The 27074-nt window shown below is 41.4% G+C and overlaps 1 protein-coding gene across 1 annotated transcript in view; it reads left to right on the top strand.

Annotated features, from left to right (window-relative positions):
- The window catches only part of LOC104158109 (vascular endothelial growth factor receptor kdr-like), a gene marked incomplete at its 5' end in the record, with an annotated part of 71026 nt that overhangs the window by 39354 nt on the left and 4598 nt on the right, over positions 1–27074 (top strand). Inside the window, 12 exons of the mRNA XM_009695676.1 lie at positions 993–1097; positions 3510–3623; positions 7056–7144; positions 8425–8590; positions 9142–9239; positions 10186–10308; positions 10417–10528; positions 15904–16003; positions 16580–16685; positions 18436–18560; positions 18813–18891; positions 22080–22174. Coding sequence (XP_009693978.1) covers positions 993–1097; positions 3510–3623; positions 7056–7144; positions 8425–8590; positions 9142–9239; positions 10186–10308; positions 10417–10528; positions 15904–16003; positions 16580–16685; positions 18436–18560; positions 18813–18891; positions 22080–22174 — 1312 coding nt within the window. The remainder of the gene's footprint in view (positions 1–992; positions 1098–3509; positions 3624–7055; positions 7145–8424; positions 8591–9141; positions 9240–10185; positions 10309–10416; positions 10529–15903; positions 16004–16579; positions 16686–18435; positions 18561–18812; positions 18892–22079; positions 22175–27074) is intronic.

The raw sequence follows: 27074 nt of genomic DNA, 5'->3' as shown, positions 1-27074 counted from the left end.
AAGAGAAGTCAATCTGAAAGGTGACAGTCTTTCAGTGAATTTTATTTTGAAGAAATCTATCAATTCATCAAATAATCAATTCCTTATCAATCATCTGAACTTGGCTTTGAGTTGTAAAGAGCTATCACAAAAAAATGAACCAAATTTCATTCAACAGCTCAGCTCCCTGGATGATGGAGCAAGAAAACGTAAAAAGCAGTTTGCGTTTGTATAGAGAAACAGTAACATCTGTGTGCAGTGATGAGTTTAGGGAATATGTCTGTATTTGTGTGTGCTCTTGGTGCTTTAGCTGGAAAACATGGAAGAAGGAGGAAGACAGGCAAAAATAACAAAAAATGAGATGATGGTGGGACACAGGGTCAAACTAGCAAAACCAAAAAGCCAGACCATGATGCCCAGCGTACTCTGCTGCATTGTAGGTCAGAGCCCTCAAAGCACACTAGGTAATACGGTAATGAAAATTCAAATGAAAGGGAAAATAAAGAAAGATTATAATCTTAAATCCCATTTAGTATAGCTTTTATGTCAAATAAATGTCAATAACTGAAGGGTTAAAGGGTTCTGACTGCCTGAATGCCTCAGCTGGCTGTCTCCATGACTGCGATTCATGAGAGATCAGGGTTCCACAATTCTATGTTTAACCCAAACTCTGACTTTCCTGGGCTTCAGGACAACTACACGTAATGTTTTTACCCTTAAGCCATGTATATGTATTCAGCCTTGCCTTCAGCTGAATGCAGATTTATTTATTCTACTCTGTTCTATCAAATACTGTATTGCATTAAAGTCATATGGATATAAATCATACCGTTTATATCCATATGCTGCAAATATGTGATACAGGCTTCTATTGACTATCGGTCTATGTCTGTGTTGTGCCTGGGCACCGGAGTCTTGTATTTCTCACGCAGCTGAGAATGCATGTTTCCCTCTTACCTGGTGCAGACTGTCGTAAGTCCCCTTTGGCTCATTCTTGACTCTTGCTTCTCTAGGTAAAACACTGGGTCATGGTGCTTTTGGGAAGGTGGTGGAAGCGTCTGCTTTTGGCATTGATAAATCTTCAACCTGCAAAACAGTTGCCGTAAAAATGCTTAAAGGTACATATCCCTCTGAGATTCTCACAAGACTCCTCAGGGAACCTGGGGGCAATGAGGTTTCCAGTTCTCAGCTCCAAACCAGTCCCAAGTTCATTGTGTTCAGAAGGGAGTGGGTTTGTCATATGGGAGCAATTAGTCATTATACAGTGGATGTTAACGTGTAGGATACGACAAGCGAGTTCCATGCTGTGCTGCTGATTAAGTCTTGTATTCCTAGAGGAGGAAAACAGCAGCTTCCAGGTCTGTGGGTTAGGAGGGAAACAGATTACAGAATGTAATTACATTAGATAGTCTGAAATTGGATCTAAGCCTTCGATCACAGCCCTTCCAGATGTAGAACAGTTCAAGGAGCTGAAGGAAAAAACAATGCCAAGGGAGTGAATTACAGACAACTTGCTTGCAGTTATTGAAATTAAGAAAAGCTTTTACCATTCAGTGGTGGGGAAGGGGCGAACTTGGAGACTATTCTTTCATATTGCATTTACATACAAAGCCTCTGCAGACAGCTTATGAATAAATGCATCAGCCAGTACATTGACTACTTGAGTTGGAGGTTTTTAACTGTTCACTTAGGATTTTTAAAAAGGTACAATCGATGCTCACTGGATGGCTTTTCATAGCCCACGTTGCTCTGCATTGCTGCTGCATGACAGTACTAACCCCCGCAATGCCATGATTCAGGAACTTCTATCACGGTATTTGGCTTCTGTGGCTAGCTGCCTCTCCTGATGCTCCGCTACTTCCCATCTCTCTGAAATTTCAAAAACATCAGTTTATCACCTGTCTGGACCTCCTCCAAATCTGGTCTCCCTTCTCTCCATTAGTCAGTAGATCTTCAGATCATCTTCTCTCCTGCTGTTGTTTCTTCTGTTCCATGCCCATCTCCAGATCCCTGAAATATCCTAGAAGCCCCTGATCCAGACACACTCCCTTCTCCATCCAAAACTTACTGCCCTGGATAGCTCTGGGTTGTCAGTCACTTCCACGCTGTGCTTCCCAACTGATCCTCATGTCAACTCTACCGTGCCTGCACATATTCAGCAAACTCTTTGACAGTTCCTCCATCATTTTACACCTTTCTCCCCCAGTGGAGGCAGCAGCCTCCTGCTCTAACATGTCTCTCCCCAACTAACATGCCCATAATTCATGACTTTCCTGAATAAAGCAGATTCTCTAGTCTGAGTCAATCCATTCTGGGGAAAAAAAAAAAAAAAAGGCTCTGGAGATGTCTGCGTTTGTGTAATTCTAGCATTATCTGTCATTTCCATGAAACAGGCTGGTATCAGTTCTGGGTTGAAGGCTAAAACTTGATGTGCAAGATTATCTGAAACACTTCTGAGGCTGTTCTGTTTAGATTTTGCCAGATATGTGTTCCAGCTCATGGCAGGGCAAATCAGGAGTAATACCACCCATGTACACACCCATCTACAAAGACCGTTGTCTGAACAAATCTTGGGCTTGGAATAGCTCCTTCTTTGTGATACAATTTGGTGAAAGATTTCTTTATGGAGAATTCTACAAACAGATAAAGAGGTTACATTTGTCACACCAAATGATCTGTTATGTAACTGTTTCTTCATATTTAAATCTTACATGATGCGAGGGCAAAAATGGAGGAAATAGGACACAGCCTGTTTTGTTAAAATACATGATGAAAGTTTTGGAAAGAAGGCAGAGAAAGCAAGCCAGCACCTGAACAACGTTCTGGTCTGAGAGTGCGTTCCTTAGCCTTGGCAGCAAAAGAGAATGAAACTGCAGTATAACTGGCTAGCCAGTGCTTCATCAAGTGTCAATTCATGGTTCGCACACAAATATGGCCCTCTCTGCTTTGCTGGAAAATGTCTCTCTTGGGTTGATGAAATCTCACAGGGTTGACATTTAGTAATGCTTCACATTCTGTAGTACATTTTGGAACCCAACGTACAGATGTGTTGGATTCCTCCACCACCTGCAGCGGAGAGTTGCTCAGTAAAGTGCAAAAATATATTCTGCAGTATTGTAAAGAAGTACTACTAGACTGCACATCACCATTACAGATGGAGGAACACATTCTTCTGTGTGCTATTGTTGCTTGGAGCAGTTGGTTGTTTCTTTGCTAAGCTTGCAAAATTCAGTCCTTGAAAAGGCTCTCTGGTATCTGAATGGGGGAGGGCTCTTCTACGGCACAGTAACCCTCCATAACCCATGCTAGAGAAGGGAAGAGTCACCCAAAAGATAAAGTGTTATTCCACTTCATAAAGGTCAATAGACAATGAAACGGATGAATTATTATCTGTTTAGGAGTCTGAAAAGCAAAGATACTGCAAGTAACCTGGGTGGGTTTTGTTTCCAAGTATAAACAGGATCTTGCTGTGTCCTGTTAAAAATATCCTGTTGTGTAAAGATGATTTTTTTCCTGTTTATCTTAAGCAGAATGTGCAACTACTAATGAATGCAAGGCTTTAATGTCTGAACTGAAGATCCTCATCCATATAGGACATCATCTGAATGTAGTCAACCTGCTGGGAGCCTGCACCAAAGCTGGAGGTGAGAAGTCTTCAGTAAATAAGGAGCAGACAAGAAATGCTTTTCAGATACAATGGTGTCAGGATGGACCTGCGGTGGAGTCCCAGTCTCACACACACACAGTTAATGCAAGCACAAACATCTCTACCTCTCTGCTCATAGGAGAGCTTCTGCTGCTGCAGAATAGGGCCACATCTCATCTATGGTTTCTGAACATCTCCTCCCAGGCAGTGGTGTCACTTCGCTATTTTCTTTTTCTCTGTCCTTTGTCAGCTTGTTTACAAAAGGGATTATGGACTGAAGGGAGGCAGGATCCTTAATGGCAATTAGGTGCCCAATTCCTCCACATGGGCACTACTGATTGTTTCAAAGGTTCTTCTCCCTCTTCTTCCCTGCCTTATCAGGAGGACGCACCAGGCTGAGCACTTAGCTACTTGAGGCCTCCTCCTTTCCCAGGCACTTCACTCTTGCCGGGCAAAGGCGAGCATTTTTAGCGTAGTGTGCAGGAAGCCTGAGGCAGTCCAAAGCTGAATGGAGCAACAGCATGGACTTCCAAGGGGCTGAGCTGACACAACTGGCTGTACGTCATACAAAGAATCTGTTGCAAAGTGCAGCCTTAAACAGAGGACTCCATAAATCTTAGACTTTTGTCACTAAAACATCCCTTCCCATACTGCCATACAAAGCATCCTTGTCTCTTACTATACTGTGCTTTAACTTTAGGGTAACAACTCTCAAATATGCCTCTCTACTGCTTACAACAAACTTTCAAAACAATCCCAATGGACAGATGTAGGAGAGCTGAGGACAAAAAAAACAGAGTAAAATAAATGAAGGGGAAAGAGCGAGAGAAATGGTGCACACATCTGTTGTCATGTGAGACTCCGAAGCTATCATTTTCCCAAAGAACACATCTAGTCATGGGGGAAAAAAGAAACCTTCAGTGAGGTAGATTTGGTAGGATGCCAGAAAAGACATCTTCCCTCCAGGAAGATACTCCCAGTTCCTCAAGCAGCAGTCAGCAACAGATACCGCTGTAATCGCAGAGCCATGAACGGGAACTTGCAGGAATTGTTGTAGCACTGCAGACCCCAAAAGCTTGTATGGGAGGATGGCCAGCTTGAGCTGGAGGGTTTTAAGATTCAGATGCATAAGCAAGTAGCTTTTGCTTGGGACTGTGAGTAGAGGGGAAGTAACATTACGAATGCTGGTGATTCTCCTCTCCTGTCAAGTCAATGAGGTGGCTTAATACAAACAGGTGCCTAAAACATGGCAGCATTACTAAGAGGTCAGCAGTTTTTCACCAAAGCACTAATTCAGCCACAGAGTTCTACTTGCATAGCGAGACACATCTCAGTAACTGATCAAATACTGTGATTGCCAATCTCTGAGGAACTTTTTCTCCGAGGAGTCCCTCAGTTTCCCGTTCTCCAGCCTGCTCCATCCTGATTGCCCTCCTGGGTGAAGAGGTAACCCTTCCTCCCTCACTCTTCCCAGCTAGCTGCCTAGGAAAACCACGGATCACTCCAGGGAGCAGCAGATGGAGCAGCACGGTGCAGCGTGGCCTCGGAGGGCACTGAGGAGCATCTAGGCAGGCACTGCCGTGTTTCTGTCTGAGCAATCCAACTGCAGGCTGCAGAAAAATAGCCTTGAGCGCTCAAGACAGACAATGGGATAAGAGTCACTATTAAAATGCTGTTGCAGAATACAGTGCTTTCTTCTTCCTTGTTAGGTTTTATATAACCATATAACGGTACTCCTGATGAAGACTGATATTAAGTATGCACATATATTATTTTAGCAATATAACAAGTAACAAATTTTAGCACCTTGGTTGAGTGTCTGATGTTAAGCAGTTAGAACTAATGCATAGTATATGCTTTACAATGAGGAAATAAAATATGGAGAGACCATGTGTAGGAAGCATCTCAAAACCATGAATAAATCACAAACTGGAGCTTTAAAGCTGTACTGGAACCTGCATTGCCTCAGGGCATCCATGAGGGACATTGGACGTTAGGTTCTTCAGAAGGATGTCCCCCAGAGCTCTCCTGTGCACTGCCAGACCCCAGCACTGCTGCCTTTAAGCCCAAGCAAGCAGGGTTGTGTCTTCAGCAGCAGAAACCGCTGACAGCTCTGATTTGGGGCCAGTTGTCTTTTTGCAGTCACTGGAACAGTGTGCTCAGGTGCTGAACGTGTTACAGCTGTAGTCAATAGGAACTGGAAGTCCTGGACAGCCCAGAGGTGTGTATTCAATCTAGCAGTGCTACAGGACTTGTAGAAATAAAGAGCCTGGCAGAAATATGCAATGCTATTATTGGCAAGCTATTGCTTATTGTTGCTAGAATTCACCATCTCCCTTTTAACGCGGCGATTTACTTCCAAATGGTACTGGTCACCCAGTCTCAGGATGCAGCAACCACGATCTCTAAGGCCCACTCCTCCCTCCTCGACCCCTCCGCTCCCCCTTACAGCCCTGCTCTCAGCCTTTTCAGTCAATATTGTACGCCCCGGACTGGACCAAGGGGCAGACTCAGTACAAGTCTGCATGCCCATTTGTGATATAGCCAGATACAAGCGCTGCTTAAAGCTACCGCCTTCCCAAATGGCCAAGTGCAGCGCTCGGCACTTTTCCTTTGACGTTCAAACTCCTAAGTCTGAGCTACAGACCTTCTAGACAGAGAAAAGTTTCTGAACGTGAAAGTCTGGTTGCCTAGGATTGATAATAATACATGTTTATATGCATTCTAGTCCCACCATTTCACCTTGTCTTACATTTGATGATTACAAAAAGCAGTAATTATGCTAAAGGTAGAGAATGTAACTTTTCCCTTTCCTAATAGCTCACTCTGAAACATAAAAGCATTTTCAAGCAGATCTTAAAAATACGCACAATTGTATAAAAGCAGCAATTGCACTGAACTCTACAGTACTTTGTACAGAAATAAGAAAGGAAGAAATTGATAGAACTTTCCAGGCTTTCAAAAACTTCAGACTAAATATTTTTGCAACTTTTGATTTAGATCTGTCTATGATCCTGCATATTTTTTTTGCCTCCAGTGGCATCAGCTCCACCCAGAACAAACAATTGTGAGGGCAGCACAGAAAAATGAAGACTGTTCCATGCTATGGATCTATGTATAGAGCGAAACAACCTTAGTAGCATATGGGATTGTATATTCTTACTTATCATTCTGAATTTTCCTGTGTTCATAAATAAGGAATAAATGCCAACATCTCCCGTCCAATGGGGAAAACTAAGAATCAGTACTGTATCCCATATCCACTACTGATTGTGTGCTTCTGGAGTGTCCCTTCTCTGTCTCCTAATTTCCTCATCTGTATAATAGGAATGACAGTATGTACTTATTTTGAAGAGGATTTGTGAGGATAAGTTAGTATTAAGTGCTTTGCAGTACTTTAAAACTCATTTGACTTTCACTGTCTTTTTAGGTCCTTTGATGGTCATAGTAGAATATTGCAAATATGGAAATCTGTCCAACTATCTAAGAGGAAAACGAGGAGATTTCATTGCATACAAGGTAAAACAATGATAGGCTTCTCATAGTCACAAGGCAGAGAATTAACAATCACTGACCACAAGCTGGATTTTTTTCTGCATTGGCACTGAGACAGTTTGGTATTTATATAGGCACTTTATTTTCTCACCGCATTTCAGTTGGTATGAGCAAGAAAAGGAAACTTTTTTCCCTGTAGGATCTCACTCCCATCCTCTTCTTTTCTAACACCTACTAAAGAATGAGTTGCAAATACCCAAGGGCTCTAGTGCATTTGAGAGAGACAGGGAATTACTTGCGAGATACTACCCAGCACAAGGCAGGCAACAAAGTAGTAGTGAAGAACTGGTATTAACTGAACTAGGAGAAGGTGAACCCTCCCAAAATACAAGCCCAGCCTGGGGATTTTTGTTTCTAGGCCCACCCCCTGCCCAGCTATCAAAAGCAGCTCACCCTTCTGTCCTCTGCTCATTCCCATCTTCTGTGTTCTCCCTTTCCCCTGTGCCAACCTAAAAGTCTGTGCTGTATGCAGCGAACTGGATCACAAACACGGTCTGCATTAAAACTAACCAAATGGTTCTGGTTTCCAGACACTTGTCTGCATCCACACAAACATTTGTGCTAGCACAAACTGGGCTAGGATATGGGAGGAGACAGAGGAGGCCAGAAATCAGCAGTGAGGAGAGGATGGGACTACCTCCTCACTGTGAAAATACAGCATCGAAAGGGCTCTCTCATCTAAGCTCTGCCAGAAACTGGAGCCTCCCCAAGATTATTTTTCTAGATGATTTTATTATTATTATTATTATTATTATTGCTGTTGTGTACAGACACAAAAGTACCTGAGGTACTTTGTGTAAGAGAAGGAGATTTTCCTGGTACAGTCACTCAAAATTTCTTTTCTCACCACTGTTTTCATGAATTGCAGGGACTGGTTATGTCTCACTCCCCAGGACAGGGTGAGACAGATGCATTCCAGTGCACATCATGCACAGACCTTGCACTGTGATTTTTAGCACGGTTTCCTAAGCAAGCAAGAGGTACAGAATTACAATATCTCTCTGCCCATCTATCAGTCTCCCCCAGCCAGCTTCCAGCTAACTTTTATGGTGGAATATTGCTACCAGTCAAATAGGAGGTTCTGTATTAATAAATAGGAAACCCTATTCAGGGAATATCATGTTCAAACATGTTTTGAGCTCATCTTCAGAGGGCACTTTCTCCATATACCATTCTGTTACATATTTTGAATCCACAGGCATTGTATCATCCAAAGCTAAAAATCAGTTTTATACCATTTCTAGTCCCAGGAAAACTCTGACCAAGCAGAGAAAAGTCTGGATGAGTCCAACAGTGATTTGACTGAACTGATCAAAAGGCGCCTTGAGAGCGTAGCCAGCACAGGAAGCTCTGCCAGCTCAGGATTCATTGAAGATAAGAGTTATAGCGATTCAGAAGATGATGAAGAAGGTAAAAGAAACCTACCTAACCCCAGATCTTTTATTGTAAAGATTTCTGTTACTTGGCTAGCGCCACACACAGTCACACACTTTACAAGCCCTTACACAGCTTGACTTGTTCCTAAAATCACAAATTCTTTCTCTTGCCTATGCCCCACTCCAACTTTCTCACAAAAAGACATTTGCAATAACGTATGCGTATAAAAGCTACTCCTGTTGTGTAAGAGGAGTAACAGTGATATTTTACCAGAAGATTTGCGGGGCCAGTCTGTCCCCAGTCTCATCGCTCGCTCACTCTAAATCGTTTCCGTCACTTTTATCCCCACATGTTGTTTTCCGCATAGCTAAATGACATGATGAATGTTGGATGGAACTTTTTTAATCATCTGATCTTCTGCCTCTAGGTCAGTGGTTCCTAAACCAGAGTTGTAATCCTGGTAGAGAACTTGTGTAACAACACTCAGATGCAGGGTTGGGGTCATCAGCATGCAAGTGGCACCAGTGTCAAAAAAGTTTGGAGCTGTTGCTCTAGTGTTTTGCCATGTCTGTGATCTCTCCTAGATGCTGAGGATCTGTACAAGCGGCCCCTGACTTTGGAGGATCTGATTTGCTATAGCTTCCAAGTGGCAAAGGGCATGGAGTTTCTCGCCTCCCGAAAAGTGAGCTCATTAAAACGTCAGGGCTGAACTTCTTTCACAGAACTATGAGTATCTGATATGAAAAAATCCAAATATACTTTTGAGCCTGAGTAATCTGCTTTTTGCTCTTATATTAAAGTCTTGGAGGTCACATTAGCTCTGGTGGTTAAGCAATAAGTTGCACTGAAGGAGTTGTGAAGGAATATCCGTCATGTTCTTGGCTACAAGGACTGGCACCTGTAACATGAGAGTTTCGATGGAGGGAATACAGACTGTAAGACAATTCGCAGAACTGTCTCACAAATAAGTGCAGAAAAGGCTTTTCATAGAGAAAGTTCCTTCTAGTATGGCCAACAAAAGTACTACTGAAAAATGAAGAGGGAGTATGCAGCTATTTATTTAGCTTGTCAGCAATGTTGGAGACTATCAGCAAAGTTAGAACTTGTTTGGGATACAAAAAAAAGTATGTTTGTAGCCTGTGGAATGCCTGCTTTTCAAGTAAATTGAATGTCATATGCATGCCAAAGTATGCACAAAACTGAGAGCTTGCTCTTACCACACAGCTACCAGGGTACCACACACAGAAATCAGGAGCACAGTTCCCTCGGTCTCACACACACTCAGGGGACTGCATTTGCAAAGGTAGCTGCAGCTGCTTTTTGAGCTCTCCCAAATTTCCTGCAGAACAACTGACTGGAAAATGGTGCTCCCTTCATCTCATCATAACTGTGAAAGTTATTTCACACAGAAAAATCAGAAAACTAACTGTAATACTTGGCTTGTTTCTCTTTTGCATATGACAGTATATTTGTGGCAGATTCACACACACATTTTTCTTCTCTAACCTGCTCGCAATGAAAGTTCGTTTATCTTTCCATTGCCAAAGAAGGTCTCATGCTTTCAGCTCTAGCAGGGGCTCGTTGTCCAGGCAGACCCTCTGATCTTGCTTGTCCTCATTCCTTCACAGTGCATTCATCGGGATTTGGCAGCAAGGAACATCCTTCTTTCAGAGAACAACGTGGTTAAGATCTGTGACTTTGGACTAGCCAGGGATATTTATAAAGACCCTGACTATGTACGGAAAGGAGATGTAAGTGGAAGAAACCTGGAATGCTAATCTGGAGTTTTTATTCCCCTAGGGCTTGGGCAGATCAGTAACAACAGTTCTGGCAACATGTTGTGTCTTTTGCATTCTTAGGCAAGACTTCCACTGAAATGGATGGCTCCAGAAGCTATTTTCGACAAGATTTACACAACACAGAGTGACGTATGGTCTTTTGGAGTGCTGCTATGGGAAATATTTTCTCTAGGTAAGAATGGTTTAAAACCCTTTTTTCCCCTAATTTATGACTCTATTGCTAAGAAAAGCTTTTAACAAAAGGTGATAACGTGGTGCACGTTTCTATTTCAGTTAGTACAGGTGCACCGTGCAGATCAGGTGTAAAATAAAGTCACTGGGCTGAAGTTGATGAGAACTCCACCTGGCAAAGTACATAAAAACAGTGAATATTGGGGAGGGGGGAACAAAATAAAATCCAAAACCCTGGACCTAACATTTGTAATAACTGAAACCAACAGAGCACAGAGACAATGTAAGCCTCTGCTGCTCAGGAGTGAAATATTTCTTTGACAGCAATGAAGAAGTTTCCCTGTCAAACCATATTTTCCTCTAAGCAGTCTGCTTCAGGAAACCACACAGCTCAAAGGTTGCAGAGGATTATGCTGCTGTTGACATAGTGGTCAGATGTTGCTAGTGGCAGCCCGTGGACCATAAGGGAGTTTGCCCATATGACATTTTATCCCAGCTTGATTATCTGCCCCACAAAATCTAAGTAAGATTTTCTAAGTAAGAAAAATGTATTGCCAGCAGCTGCCATCAGGTTGATATGAAAACCAGTGCTAGACTCTGCATAAGTCATTTTGGCAGTGAACAGGTAGAATGTGTACTCTTCTGGCCTTATCATTTGCAAGCCACAACGTTTTTGAAAGAATAATAATGTACTACAGATTTCATCTTGCGGTGCTGTTAGAAATCTCAGCCTCACTGAGAACTGGTTACTGTCCAGCAGATAAAGCCTGAAATTCAGACAAGCAGTCTTACAGACTGTTGGGCTTTGCCGCTCTCAAATTCTCCTTGCAGAGTGGCAAGTTTTGTTTTCCTGAGGGAATTTAGGAATGTCAGCTCTGGCTTTTTAATCAGCATTCGCAGACAAAAGAAAACAAGAAGCATTGTCAACTTAAGCTCCTGAATTTTAAAGCAAACTCTGTAATCTCCTACTATCTTTGGTTCATGGATCAGTCAAAATTAATGATTGGGCTTAAGATGCCAAGTTCAGATCTGGATGCAAAGTCTGGAGCTGTTTCTATCCTAATCTTTATTTAGGGCTGGCTGCAAAGAGCACAACCTGATTTCAGTCCAAGTCTTTGATTTGGACTTTTCTCTAGTTCATATCAGCATGCAAAACAGAAAGTTCACACTCAGATGGTTAAAACAAGTGGCCATTATTGCTTTCTCCTGAGTTCAGCCCTACTTATTTAGAGTTTTGTTATTTTGGTGTAACACCTCCATGGCTCTGTAACAGCATCACCTGCTGCATGTGTTTTGAAACACCGCAGAAAGACAAAGCTCCAGAAGCACCAGAAATGCCCCAGTTCTAACAGATTATTCAAGAAGATGCATTAGCATTAGCACGCAGAGACACATTCAGAGGGAACAGTCTCTCCATTGGGCCTCTCCAAGGAACCAAATGAACTGAATACTGATGAATGGCAAGGACCACTGCAGAAGGCAAACTGTTTGTTTCATTCCCAAAGGTCCTGACAGAGTTTAACACATGTGAACTTCAGGTCATTTGGCCTTTAATACCAAAGACTAATAAAAATTAAAATATAGTCACGAAAATTCATCTCTATTTTTAAGTATTTTTAAAAATAATTTCTCTGGTTTCTTTTAATTTTAGATAGCCTCTTTTCTTAATGAAGGCGCTTACTTGGAACAATAGACTGTCCTCTTCTGAATTCAGAGGAATCTACTAAATTACTCCAAGGGCTGCCATCTGTAGAGCAGCCTCTGCCCTCGTTATGACGTAGATCACAAACTACTTTCTTCAATCCATGGCACAGATTCAAAAGCAGTCATTTTCTCTAAGAGGGTTTTTCATGCAGATCATCCAGGCATGTCTGTGGTTTGGCACTAGTCACATCTGCAGCTCAGACGATAAATATTTAATTAAGGATTTGTGTCACTGATTGAACTCTCTTATATAAAAGTTTTACAGCTCATTGAGAGCCAGGGGATGGAAGTTAGTTGTCGTTGCTACAGGGTATGTTTTGGCTCCCATTTACAACTGCTGCTCTTTACTGGGTCCGACAGACTTAGCACCCTCTAAAAAAGGAAAAAATACTGATTAGCAAAATGCAGTTTAGGTTGGACATGAGTCCTCTCAGGGTCAGCAGTTGAATGATAGGCTTCCTCCAGAAAGGTTGGCAGACTGGATCCATTTTGGTGATACACAGGGAAATCGGGACTTGAGAGACTGTTAATTTTTATTTGGGGCTGAGTTTGCATTGAGCTTTGCCTTATTTAAATGGGGTCAGCACACCTCACATCAGGTAATGCCAGCAATGTTTAACACATCTTGAAATCCCTTACATGGCGCATTACAGAATGTCGGTGTCTCCTGGAATTTAAATGCACACTGTTCAAAAAGCAATCAAAGATAATTATGTAAACAAGCAGTGCCTAGTAGTATAACATCAGCACCTTATTATCCTACTAAAATAAAACCAAGATCAAAAGAGTACTACCATATCCACATCTTTGAGCATTTTGGAAGAGATTTCCCCCAAGGAAAACGTCATGTGTAGACCTTATACCGTATGTTTCAGCCTACATTTCTCCCAAGCTGTCTCAGCATCTCAAATCCAAGTTATTAGGCTTATCACATAATCCAGATGAGGTACAATGGTGAGTAGAGGTGGAAAAGGGAGAGTTGCTTGCTTTTATGATCTGATCTGCCTCCAGCTGGTAGGAGGCCAGCACCGGCCAAAATATAAACTACCAAAAGGTCTTGCAATCAAAAATTATTCTTCTTTGCCTTCCCTGTACTTGCTCTCATCAACGTATTGCAGTTGACACGATCAATGATGTAATCAAAGAAAGATAAGTCAGATTGTGAGATCAAGAGGAATCCCTCCTCACCCAATTCTACCATGTTGCCCTCAAGGTCTCAGTCCTAATCAATGTATTTGCAAGACTAATTCTTAGCAACAACCTCTGCTGTGATCACGAGCCAGATCCAGCCAGTGATACTCAGCAAACTGAAGGCTTTCTTTTGCATATCAGAATGGTCAGTGTAAAAGAGCCATTCATCAATAGCATGGCTACATTCAGCTCCTCATAATGGAAACCGGTTGGCCATGATGGCACAACAAACACACAATGCAGTTGGAAATGAATGCAAAAGGCCACACAGCCCATCTCTTCTGTAACAAGGGCTGTTGTTTTCAGTGTTGCCCCAGTACATTGACAATCTAGGGCTAACTAGATCAAGTGAGGTTTATGCTCACTCCTCTTGAGAGGCTACGCCACTGTTAAATAGACATGGGGTCAACTGGGCAAGTCACAGATGTACTCATGAGGCCTCAGGACCTTGTAAAGGTTGGTAAAGATAAACCTGCACAGATGAAAAGACAAGCCAGTGCGAATTCAGGGGCTGCACACACACAGCAGTTTAGTAGCTTGGACAACAGTCAGTGCCCCCAGAGCCTGCTCCTATCCTTACCCTTTTGTCACAGCATAACTGTGGGAAAGTGACACTATAGTTTCTATCCACCTGCTTATTCAGAAAGATCTTGTGAGTTGGTGGAAGCCTGTTTTGAGATCTTTGCCTAATGGGTGATGCCGCATGAGCTGAACATTACATTAGCAGGTTATTACAATCATAATGACAGGCCAAGACAAAACTAGGAAGGAAAATGGAGATATAAAACAGAAATGAAGCTCCTGACTACTTCCAATCTACATAACTTCAGGAAACACTCTTAATACTGTGATCTGATACTTGCACGTCAAGGGAATTCAGATCCACGGTGGCTAAACGTTCCTGACCTTGGAATGTCCTTGGAGCCTATTTGCTATGTTGAGATGCCCTCTTAGGAAGTAGCCAGGACCTTTCCTCCCCAGTGCACAGTTTTGCAGATTGAGCGGTCAGATTCACCAAGTAGAATAATTCTGCAAACAGCCACATTTTGGCACCCTCTTCACTGCTTTTATCCAAAAGATTTCTGCTGTGCTTGTTGTGCCCCCAAGTGTGCAGCACATGATGGTGTTTCCAAATGAAGAAAAAAAAATGCAGGAAATAGGCAGGAATGTTATAGACGGTAAATCATACACAGATTCCTCGAGGGCTGGATACAGATCCAGATTCCATTCAATCCCCTATATTAAGACTTGATTAAATTTTTTCCAAATTCACTATCCAGCCTCCAGGATGCCAAAATGTGAAAGAAAAGGGCTGCACTGCATGTGAAGCCTTTGCTGAGAAGGAAAGGAGGAAAGCTTACAGATCTTTTAGGTCCATCCACAACAAGTTCAGTAACCTTTCAAACTTCAGCGTAGACATCTCTGGAATTTTACCTCTGAGGTCTGGATTAGTCAGATGCCAGAGCACTTTCTCAAATTATGTTTTGGTTCCACTTATTTATGGTGCACATTATGATCACAACCCCTGAGAAGCCTGCACTCACTCATTAGTTGAAGAGCGCATTCAGTGCATACATACATTTATACTAGTCATTCCTCCGAGGATAACCATTTACACAGGAAAGTGAAATAGGTCTCACTCCTTCATTTTGATGACTGCTAGGCCAACTTTTGTGCAAGGTAATATAACGCTACCAGTCCCTTTACAGAAGCCTGCATCTCAAAAGCAATTACAGTTGCCATGAACTGTCCTCCCAGGTCTCACATTAACTATTGAGTGGCCCTGAAAATAAGCAGCATTGAATGCTCACTCAGAAAAGAAAACAAGGCTAAAAAATTGGAAGGTCATTTTTCAAGGAAATTTTACCTGTAAGTCTGCATAATAAATATACAATTGGCAGACCAGGAGAGGAGGACTACAGTCCCACACCTGAGGTAGAACTGCAAGGTTCTCATGGCCTTCTGCAGGAGCCAGATGCCTACAGCTTTCTCTGCACTTACCCAGAGAGGCCAATGAGGCCAGAGATTCTAAGGCAATGAACGATGAGCAGGACTGACTTACTTCATGTGTATTCACTTAGTGCAGGATATTGGCAGACTGACAGTTTGGAAAATCGTATGTAAACAACTGAATGAGCTGGAACTTTTCTACGACTGACTAAGAGGTCATTTAAAGTCTCAAATTAATAAAATGTATTTCTCTTCTGCCATATTTTACCTTGGAGTGGTCCTGGCTATATCACGAATGCAGAGGACACAGCCTGACTAAAAACTCTAGAGAGACAGAGTCTACAACAGGTTTCCAAACAAAATATGTAGATAGTAAGTAATTGCAACCCCTTCCTTGCTCTAGCTTCTTTTACTGTCAGACTCTAGGCCATCACGAACGCTCAGCAGAAATCACCGATACATGCTTAATTCACTGGACTGGGAAACAGGGATTGCACCATTCTGGAGCCTCCTCCTTATTTCTCCCATCAGGTGCCTCGCCGTACCCTGGTGTGCAGATAGATGAGGACTTTTGCCGACGGCTCAAAGAAGGAACCCGGATGAGATCTCCAGAGTACTCTACTCCAGAAGTGTAAGAGCTCCTGGTTTTGTATTGAGAGCTGATACATGTCATTTAAGAATTACAAAAGAGATTGTATCTAAGTGTGGAGGAGGAAGGAGACCTCACCAGATGATAGCTATGGATTTTGTATTTTGTTTTCAGTAAACATTGTAGTTGTGCATATCTCGGGTGTCCTGATACCACAGACGAATGCTAAAGACAGACCCAGTCAGCTTGACCTTTGCCAACAAGAGGATTAACAGATCTCCCCATGTCAGTTGTAGTTCATAAATCTCAGTTCAGGAGACTACTGTCTGCCTTGATTTCCAGTTCTGTGACAGAAACTAGGCATCCTTAACTATGACTTAATTCAGCAATATCAGTAGGGCCTATCAGTCAAATTTTAAGTTAGGAGAAAACAAAAAGCCTACAGGCTCAGCTGAGGCAAGAATATAGAAGGAAAGAGCATGGAGCACATGGAGATTTGAACCTGTCTTAATCCAAAACTATCCAAACAATGACCAAAACAAGCAGCAGCAGAAAGGCACAGTTTGGAAGCAGAGCTCCTGTCCTTTTCCTTTCTTTATACCTGTGTTTTTTATCTAGCTACCAGACAATGCTGGATTGTTGGCACGGAGTACCCACAGAGAGGCCTACTTTCACTGAGCTTGTGGAGCGCTTAGGAGATCTTCTTCAAGCCAATGTACAGCAGGTACAGCAACACAACCATTTCTTCAACAACTGTGTACATATAGGTGCATATATACGTGGATATGTGTGTGCATGTGCCCAGGTAAAGGCTATGTTGAGCAGTAATATTAGATTTGACTTCATAACAGAGGTCACAAGGAAAATGGCTGCTGGGATGAGTAGAGAAAATGTTAACTATTCAAAGGGGATTATATTTCAAAACTAGATGTTTATCCATCCATAATAAGCAGAAACTTACATTAATTAAAAAAACGCTCAGTTGCCCCTTAGAGGAACAATAGTGCTTTATCTCACAAACAATTTTAATTAGATTCCCACATAGTAAACTGCCAGTAGTTGGTCTGAACTTTCTTTCTCATTTTCTGAGCTTATGTTCATCAGGGCTCTTAGGAGCTTTACAATGATGCTGTTTAAAGCTCAGGAAGTCAATTACATAATTATTAATTTCATAATAGTTAAATCAGTTGTTTTCTTCTTCAGTAAAAACAACCAGATCAGTTATGTAACTGTCAATTTAATTTAAGAAGAAATCAAACATCCTACTCCAGCTTCTTCCTGTTTGTAAACAAATTTAGTGAAGCTAAGTTGAAGAGCGCCCAGTTTGCAATATGAAGAGCTTGTGAGTTTTATCCTATAACCAAAGTAAATTAAGAAGACATAAAAATCATGATAAGGGAATAGGGCACTTAACTACTTCTCAAAATTAAAAAAAAAAAAAAAAACAAGCAAAGGGAAATTTGGACAAATAGTTTTAGGATTTAAAGGAAGAGTAATTTCTGAAGATTACTGCAGAGGTGTAATGACAATGCAGAGCTTATTAAGATGTGCACTGAATTCCATTAAACTTGCAGGATCAATTTGTTGTAAGGACAAGAAATAAAATCCTTTAGGGCTACCATTTTAAGGACTGGCTCTTCCTAAGCTGCAACTCCTTAAGTTGAACATAAGCAAAAAGTCTATACATAGGCAATATTCTTTTACCAATTCCAAAATCTGTTACAGTCCTATCGGCCGTAGGGGTTTTGTGACTTCATGCCGCTCCCTCCCTTCTCCCAAACACATGGCTTGAACTTGGATTTAGGTGTTCCTGAGACTGGTCTCTTGGAATTCCCAAAGAGGCCAAGGCAATGACAATATAGAGGACTGCTTTCCTGAAGTTCAGATCAGTGAAATTCTGTTCACCTTCACCGAGGCACAACAGCCACACATCTGGAATGTAGTAATGATCACAAAGAAATTGCTGCAAACTCATTGAAGATGCTGCTGTGAAAGTCAGCAAAGCCAGCTACTTTTAAATGGGGTGCACATATATTGACACCTTTAATACAACCGTCACATTGCTGTGCCATATGTGAGGGACATTTAGAAGTCTTGTAGCTGCTATAAAGACCAGTGAAGCAATAGCCCCGGCTGAGATGCCTGGAAAAGAAAACAGGCTAGCTGCAAATGAGTACTGGAACATTAGAGACCATTTTCAGCCGTTCTACAGCGTAGGTTTCCCAAAGCGTACCATTTTCCTCATACAAAACCTCCTACACAGAAAATGTTGGATAAAGCTCCACATTCTGACTTCCACATGTTGTGAGGAACATCATAATCACTTTGAAGAAACATCATAAAGTAAAGTTAAAATTAAATCTAATCCTTTCTCAGTGTAAAGCTCTGTAGAATACAATAACCTTTTACATCTGAGACGCAGTAAAAAATGAACTTTACCAGCTTTGTGTTCTTTTATGTTATTAATTATATAGGATGGTAAAGACTATATTCCACTGAACATCACCTTGGGTCCTGATGGAGAACCTAACTCCAAAACTTGCCCTGTGGAAGAAAACTTGAACAACTGTGTTAATCGCTGGAGTGCAGTGGAAACTGGGTAAGAAAAATATATACGGGGTGGGAAAGAAAGATTTTATACAGCTGGGCACTGTTTGTTGTGCTCTCTCAATACGGCTGTTTTAAAGGAGTTGGACAGAAAAATTTGCCAGGCATTGTTTATTAGTTACAAGAGATGAGAAAAGAAAACTGGTACAGGAAACTGAGCTGTGTCAGGGATGTTAATTGAGCTACCAATTGGTGCAGCATCTGCTTGGGTTTTATGCTCACCCCTCTACTTTCTTGCTTTCAGTAACAACAGCAAGAAGCGACCACTGAGTGTGAAGACATTTGATGAGGTGCCAGTGCAAAAGGAGAAAGTGATGCATGAGGTAAGTGAGGTGATTGCATCCCTCTCCATTGAGTTCACAGATCACTTGTCACCAGCACCAGAAACACTTATTAGAGCTTTTGAAATCTGTTTGGTAAGAAATAGCTTTAAATCAAGCAGAAGATTTGGCCCTAGCATCTCACACACGGGTCTGTGTGACAACAAAGAGGAACCTGCATTTAGCTTAACAAAAAATTTAGAGACACTCATGCATCATTATCCTGGCTTTGATCAGGCTAAGGGGCTTTATGTTACATATTTCAATATGGTTTTTTCCATTGTAAGAAAGTGGCAGCTCACTGAAATAGAGCCTTCTGAAGGAAATGTGTCCAGAACACATTCTGGCTGGCCGAGCCAGCCAATAACTTGGTGGTGGTGGTGAGGGTGTTCAGTTCCAGATAGACAAGACCAAGATTCAAGTTCCTGCTCTACTTCATTCACACAAAGGGCTTTAACCCTGGATTTTCCTCACCCTAAGTGAACATATTTATTGCTAGTTTAATGGCACTGCAAGGTTTCATTTTCACTTCTGTGGAAAACAAAAGCTTGTTTTGCTACAGAATGATGGTTCTGCTTGTTGGTTTCCTCTGAAATTACAGGTTCCAAGGGTGGAGCGGGTTTTTTGGTAATTTTTCTTCCTTATTTAAAACAAACAAACAACCAACCAAACAACTCATTAATTTCCTCTATAGTTCAAGTACTCACTGGTTGCAGTGCCAAATGCAGTCCACACCACTTGCCTGATGACAGATTCTGTGTCGCTAAGGAGGGATCTTTGTAATGCATGCATATTTGAAGCAGATCGAAGTTTAGGGAGGAAGCATGAAGCCCTCGGGATACCTTCTAACAGAGGAAGAGGGCAAGCATCAGATGGCTAGGAGCAGCAAAAAGAAAAGAAAGATGTGTACAGTTTTACAGCAACAAGCCCGTCTGTCTACTCTGCTACTCAGGCCTAACTGTCCCCCGTGCTCCAGCTAAGACTCCCTCTTGGACAGCCAGTCACTCCTCGGAGCAGCTCTCTTGGGAAGGGTCAAGACTCTACCTACGACTTGGCCTGGAGATATCCCATGTCCTTGGCAAATACAGCGTATTTCTCATTGGTTCTCTTGTTAGCACAAATTTATGCCCATTATTCCCTAGTATTTTGCCAGATGTAATTTCTGTTCCTTTATCAGTGCATCTCAGGGATTAGAAGGCTTAGAATTTTCTCTGGCTCCTGCATCTTTCCTCTTGCAGGATAAAAATCTGTCCCTCTGAATCACACAGAGACATTTACTAGATAGATCCGGTATCAGTAAGAGATTACTGCTGCCAGAATGAGCATTACTTTCCTAAATGCTCCCTGTTCATGGCATTTTAAAGTAAGTCCTTACATGAACGGGGAAAAGTTTCTAAAAAGGGTAATAATACATTAACAGATCAGAAATAAATGGGATATTTCAATGAGGATCTTTTAAAGCAATATTATGGTGTGATCTACTTTTGGACAAAGTAAGTGCATTGGGTTACTAAAATTATCTTAAGCATCAAGACTTTAATACTGATTAGGTCATTACTTATCTGTACTCTCTGTTGATATTCTTTTACCAATTCTTCTGTAGGCAAAACGCAAAACAGCACTCAGATAAATTGTTCCTAGACCACATATTTTAAGGGGAAATAGTCAAGATAAAAACCAGAGAGAAAAGCTGGGTTCTGCTGAGGTTTTGACGGACCTAATTAATATAGGATTTTACTTTATACTTTGAAAACTGGTTTCTAGACTGATCTTACTAACAATTGATACACTACCAAAGCATTTATAAAAAGGCTTTTGCTTTTTATTTATTTTTTGCTGGGATTATTTTTTCTGTTTCAATCAGTTTGACTGGTAAAATAAGACTAACTAGAGTTTCACTTCCCATGTCGGTCTTTTGCTTTCTTAGTTTTGACAGACAGACAGACATGCAACTTTTCAGCATCACAAAATATTTCAAATGCAAAGGAACTCCCCAGAACATTGAAATTTTTTTTACATTACGTAAAACAAGGACAGTGCACGTCTCTGAGCTTGTGTAGCACTTAGCATAATAACAGCCTGGTCTTAATTGCAACCTCAAGACTCAACTTTAAGTGCAGCAGAATCACAACCTCAACTTTAAAACTAATCAAGACAGTTTTGTTGGACAACTCATAAAAAAAACCTGTAAGCAAAGTACCGTGCGCCTTTTAGGCTATATATCTTTGCAAAGCACTTGGATTTGCCTAAATGATACTGAAGTTCCACTTCCTTAAAACTTCAGTGTTTCTAATAGTGTATTTCTAGCAGGTATTTAGGGTACTTTTTTCTCTGAGGAGCCTAGCCAGCATTATTGGATATATTCTTTTTGAATTTCTGTCTATTCATATCTCAGCTGTCCTACCTCGATGGCATCCATATGTCATGTTTAACATCAATTTCGAGTTTGAAAATGTCAAATTATTTTTTTATATGTTCATTTTAAGTATACTCTTTCAAAATACAGCTCAAAAACTTTATCATCACGAAAACAAGGGAAATGTTCTCAGGCTAAATAGCAGCATTATCAGGAACAGTTGGATAAAAAATGGTAATACAGGTCCCGATAAGAGAATATTCTGAAGAATGGGCTTAATGTCATGCACCAGCTGGACATACTGATGTGTTAAGCACTTCACTAAACAGCTCAAAATTGAGAGTTTTGATGAAAACATTTGCCCTCCAGGTAGCTGGCTGGAATCTTGTGATCACACAGAACCGCTGGTAGCTCCTCTGTTAGTTCCAGTACACAGGTATCAGTATATAACACTACGATGTAACACCTACTGACGGCCACCTTGTTGGCAGTCTCTCCCTGATAACCGCACAGACAGGGATCCACAACCTGTACAGGCCACAGGGAAGGAGAAGTTGCATTCTCCTGCCCTTGCTTTGTCTGCTCTGTAGCTGGAGACAGTTTCATAAGATGAAATTCTATCAACTTGCCTAAAAGCAGTATCATCACAAGTAAGGTAGCTGGAATTTGGTATTCTAACTAGCTCCTTGGTTTTCCTTCTCTACTGACTTTAATAGTGATTTAGTTTGGCTCTTCTCCACACTTTCCCCGTGGAAGCCATTTCTAATTTAAAAGTGGTCCATGCTGTCATGATCATTTGGCATTCTGCTGATGTTCTCTTCCTTTTGCTACTCAGGAGTCAGACAGTGGGATGGTGTTGACGTCAGATGAGATAAAAAGCCCGAAGAGGCTGGAAATCCGTTCTTGGCCTTATGGGATCATGGCTCTAGCGTGAGTACTTTTTGGTATTTCTTTTTCAGACAGTGTCCCATTCAGAAAAATGTTTCTGAAATTTGCAATTTTGTTTTTGAATCCAAAAGGAAAATTGTTAAACTATCTAAATAAGCTAGAAGGAGGAGCAACTCTGGATTTCAGTCCTATAACTGAAAGACCATGGCTAATGTATTTTAAGATCAAGAAAGGTACATGTAAACTTTGCTTCCAGAAAGAAGTTGAACATACAACAGAGTTGCAAGTTTCTGAAAGGAATGCTGCACTGTTGCATTTAAGTTACAGGAAGATTAATTAACATGAAAAATGTTGATTTGCGTGATAAAAATGAAAACTCATTTCATCAGCTTTGAGCATGTAATGTCTCGTGGATTAATTTAACTCTTCTGCCAAAATGCCAAGTTGCCTTGTGATTCTGAATCCCATTCAAAAAAACCCAAGAGAGTGCTCTCTAGTGAAGCTGGCATCTCCTGCTCATGACCTGATCTTCTGGGGCAGAACATTCTGCACATGGCAAATGACAGGAGTAAAAGAGCTGAGGATACACACATCTACTTTAGCTGTTTCTTCACTGCCTCTCCAGTGTTCTCCTTTACTAATGGAACAAAGTTTGAAGAACTTGATTTATTAATCCAGAAAATAATATATATCTAATTATATCAGTGTCTAACGAAGCTACGCTTAACTTTAGACATACAGAAGGACTAGCACCTTTGCAATTGATGGGACATGAGAAAAGTTAAGAAGGCATGTATAGTAAAGAATAGTATAAGCACTGCAAAGCAAGTACATTTACCAGAACTGTGATTTCTACATTTGCTTTATCATAGCTATGAAGGTAATCCTACAAAGAAGTCCCTTAATCCTACCACCTTCATGATGCTATGAATTATATTGTTCATATTTGGTTTACAAATAGAGGCTGTGACAGTGTTTGCTGTATGTTTATCCATTCATAGTATAGACAATCACAGAAGAATAAAAGCAGATATTTAGTTTTTAGCTAACAGTTAGGTCACGGTTCTTTATATTTTTGCAACAATCAGGCACAGGCAGAGAGTTGACCGAGTAGTGAAATAGGTCTTCTCCACCTTCCTCGAAAGTATACAACAATAGTAACCCATTTTACTGATTCAAATGTCAACCTGTAGAATTTCAAAGAATAGCTACGCAAAATATTAAAAAAGAAACAATTCTGTAACAAGGAATTCCATGTCTATTCAGTTAACTAAGCCAATTAGACTTTTACTGAATTGCCTAGAGTTTTCTCTGAAATCTATTGATGAGATTTCTATTAGTTTCCTCTGTATTAAACTCAATGCTCTTTCCCACCAGAGCAACTGCTCATTCTACATCAAGTCGCTATTTTTCTACATTAAAGAGGAAGGATAGATGAGAAAAAACTAGTGCAATTTCTGCATAGTACAGGAGAGTTCACATGTGAGCGCGTAGTCAGAATCGAACAGTATTTCAGAGGGGCTACCTCGCTCACTCAGAGAGAAGAGGGAAGGAGCTTGCCGTGTCTTTTCAGGCCTTAAACCCATACATTCCTAGATGTCTGGAGGCAGGAGAGAAAGAGGAAAAGGGAAAAGGTTACAGAAGGAAGGCTAGAGAGCCTTGCAGCACTAAGAGGGTGCATTCAAATGCTACAGATTCTGCTGGATAGGAGGGTGACTTCAGGAAAAATGTTGTTCAGCAGTATTTCCCCTGTGGTACTGTCCCAGTGTTGTACCTGTTGGGGGACTAGCAGAGATCTAGATACGGTTCCATGTTTTTACCTTATGCACATGCGGAGAGGATTTCTGCACAGCACAGTGCATTGCTATGGAGACCAAATGGCACCAGCTCTAAAAAAAGGAGCTCAAATGTCAGGAACTGCATTACTATGATGCTTTACCTGGACTGATTTATCTCTCTTTTCTGCATGATGTCATGTTGACACAAATCCAACACACACACACACACACACACACACACACACACAGCCTCCCTGATAGGATTTATCCTTCTAAAGATTTCTGTCAATCACCTCTGACTGCTGCTTCCCCTACTGCATTTCTTCCATTTGCATAAACAGTTGGCAGAGGAAGGTTCTCTCCCTCCCCCTTCCAGGCTTTCTGCTGAAAATCAGAAAAATCAACATCCAGCCAGATGTAGAAACACTAAAATTCCATAACAGCCTGTTCTTTTGAGATTTCCAGGAAAACCTTCTGAACTGCTATCAGACCCACTGGCAGTGAACGTGAAGTAACACGGCTCTGCTGGGTTCAGTGCTCCCCTGCCTGACCCACACCATCTGGGGCTCTCCCCATTTACAGTCAACACTTCCATAGGGATTCTATTCATCGCAAGATGCCTGATACTTTCTGTGCCAGCCAGACTGCAAAAGACCATCTTAACAGAGGTCTGCTATGAAAGCAAACCCTGCAGTAAGCTGTGTTTCTTGTCTCCTTATTCCCAGGACCCTAGATACCATTGAATGGACAGGGGTGTGTTTTTTTCTCGGCACATCTTTCATTGAGTGTTTGAGATCCAGCTGAGAAACTATTTTGTCAGCTTTTTTTTTTTTTTAATCTTGCAGACTATCCTTGGCACAAATAACATTTTTGACATAGTCACAGAGCATCCTGATGCCCTCTCATTTGAGGACATGACACGCCTTGGAGCTCCCACACAGCTAACTTGAAAAACAAGCCTCAAAAGCATATAGAATAGTCTAGGCAAGGTTAGAAGAGAGTGCTGGTCTAATAGGGGACATAAAGTCACCCTTGTTAATTGTGTATCTCTATCAAAAACATTTACCCTGGATCCTTTTCAAACAGTCTTTCTTTTCTAAAACAAAACTGTTCAAAGCCTTAGCATGTTTTCAAAACCAGGGTGGCTGCATTTATTATTTTTGCCAAAATCTTGCTGTTTATTTATCTTGCATTCATTTCTCTGTCGAGTTTAAAATTTGGCAACACTACACACCATGGAGTGTCAGTGTCAAGAGCTTACTGAAGATAAATCTGATACTCTCGGCCTGGGACCACTGTTCGGCTGGACTAACCATTTCTGAGCTCTAAGCGTTTTATACTTCTGAAGTATAAAGTCCCAACGGTAGCTGTAGTGAGAGACAGGAAGATTGACCAGGATAATGACACTGGAGTTAGCATTCAAGGGAGCGCATTCAACACAGGGGATTTAATGATGGGCTGACTCTGGTGTCAGGTTCCATCTCATAATATGAACAGGCAACTGCCAAGCACTGCTTTAAAATTCTCCCAGAGACTCTATAATCAAGTTATTCTTTAAAATTATAATAGGTTTGATATCTGCTCAGTTGTCCTCCCTCCAACCCTTTCCCTTCCTGCCCCCCAACCCAATTATCTGCAGTCGCTCTGAAATGCCTTCCCTGGTTCCAGCCAAGTCCCACGACACCAGCTGACTGAGGCTCAGCTGACACGCTCTGGGCTCTGGATGCTGCATCCAGATCACATCACTGAGGGCTCTGCCTTTGCCAAAGCCAAACTGGGCCTAAGGCAAGTCAATAATATTGAGACAAACTGATTTTGCTCAGGAGCATCAGGCTTTCATGTCCAAATGCAAGCTGCCCAGCAAAAATGCAACCCAGCTGATTGTGCTAGAATCCTTTTGCACCATCTCAGAAAAATGAGGCATGGAAATATGTTTGCTCCATAGCAGAACTTAGTTTCAGAAGATTTTTCTTCTGTGATGAGCATGCTGAGATAGCAAATGCACTTGTGTCATGCAGCACCTTGCACCGTGACCTGACTTAAGCTCTCCAAAATATAAGTAACTTTGAATGAGTAGCTACTTGAGAGTTACATAAGGCACTTTTTTCTAGGATTACACTATATGTTTACAGTGGCAAAGACTAAAAGGAGAATTGTGAAAGGCTGTGGTCCCCAGCTTGGTTTTGACTGCAGTGCTTTCCATCTCACTCCATTTTGAGTGCTGGCGCTAGCGTCAAGGACAGCTGACCAGCTTTGCCACCATGCAAGGGGACGCATACTTAATGACTGGGTGGCTTTGGCCTCTTAAAGCTTTATGTTAGCTGTACTTAGTATTTAGAGGTGTTTCAAAACAATGAATTCTTGATCCTAAGCCCTTGAGTAGACTACTGATGCACTGATACTGCCAGAGAGGAACCTAGGATTAAATTCTTACTGCACAGCACCCCATCTAAAATGTATTAAAGGAAACCGTGAGTCAGTCATAACTATTAGAAGAAAAAATAACCCTTTTATTTCTTTTGTTGCAGAAAAATAATAATAAAAAATTAATCACTCTCACTCCGTGCCTCATTAAACACCTATGAAAGCTGCTATAACGCCCTGAAGCTCCTACATGTTATTATGAGATGTGGTCATGAGACAAACTGCTCTACTTGGCAATACTCAGCCCAATTTCTCCTCTTTTCCCAAACTCAGCTTCTGAACAAGGCCAGGATTTCTATATGCGCACAATGGTCTATTAGTTTTCCCTACCGAGGGCAAGACACTTGGGCATCTTATTGCAAAGCAGTAAGAGCTGCTCCACAGCACTGGGTACTGTAGTCCTTCACTGGATAGGGTGATTTTCTTACAGTTATCTCTCTTTTTCCATGCTCCTCTTCAAGTCATTGACCCTGAGATTTAGGCTAATAGAAACTGGCTCCCTCTCACATAAAATAAACAGCACCAGTAATGATTTCCCAGCTCTTTGACGATTTCAGCATTTTTCTACCTCTAACCAAAATCTCTGGTTCATACAGTAGGATGAAAAAGTCTCATTAGGTCATTTAGGCCTTCTAGCTATTCCATGATTGTCAACTGTGGTATCTTCTAAACAATTTTGACACCTCTTGAGAAAACTTAAAAGAGATTGTGAAAGATGACTTAATGTTCAGGCTAACTTT

The sequence above is a fragment of the Cariama cristata genome, unplaced genomic scaffold (genome assembly GCF_000690535.1).
Source record: "Cariama cristata isolate BGI_N322 unplaced genomic scaffold, ASM69053v1 scaffold16092, whole genome shotgun sequence".
In the NCBI taxonomy this organism is placed as follows: Eukaryota; Metazoa; Chordata; class Aves; order Cariamiformes; family Cariamidae; genus Cariama; species Cariama cristata.
Note: the sequence above shows the minus strand (reverse complement) of the source record. Positions and strands in the feature narration are given on the sequence as shown.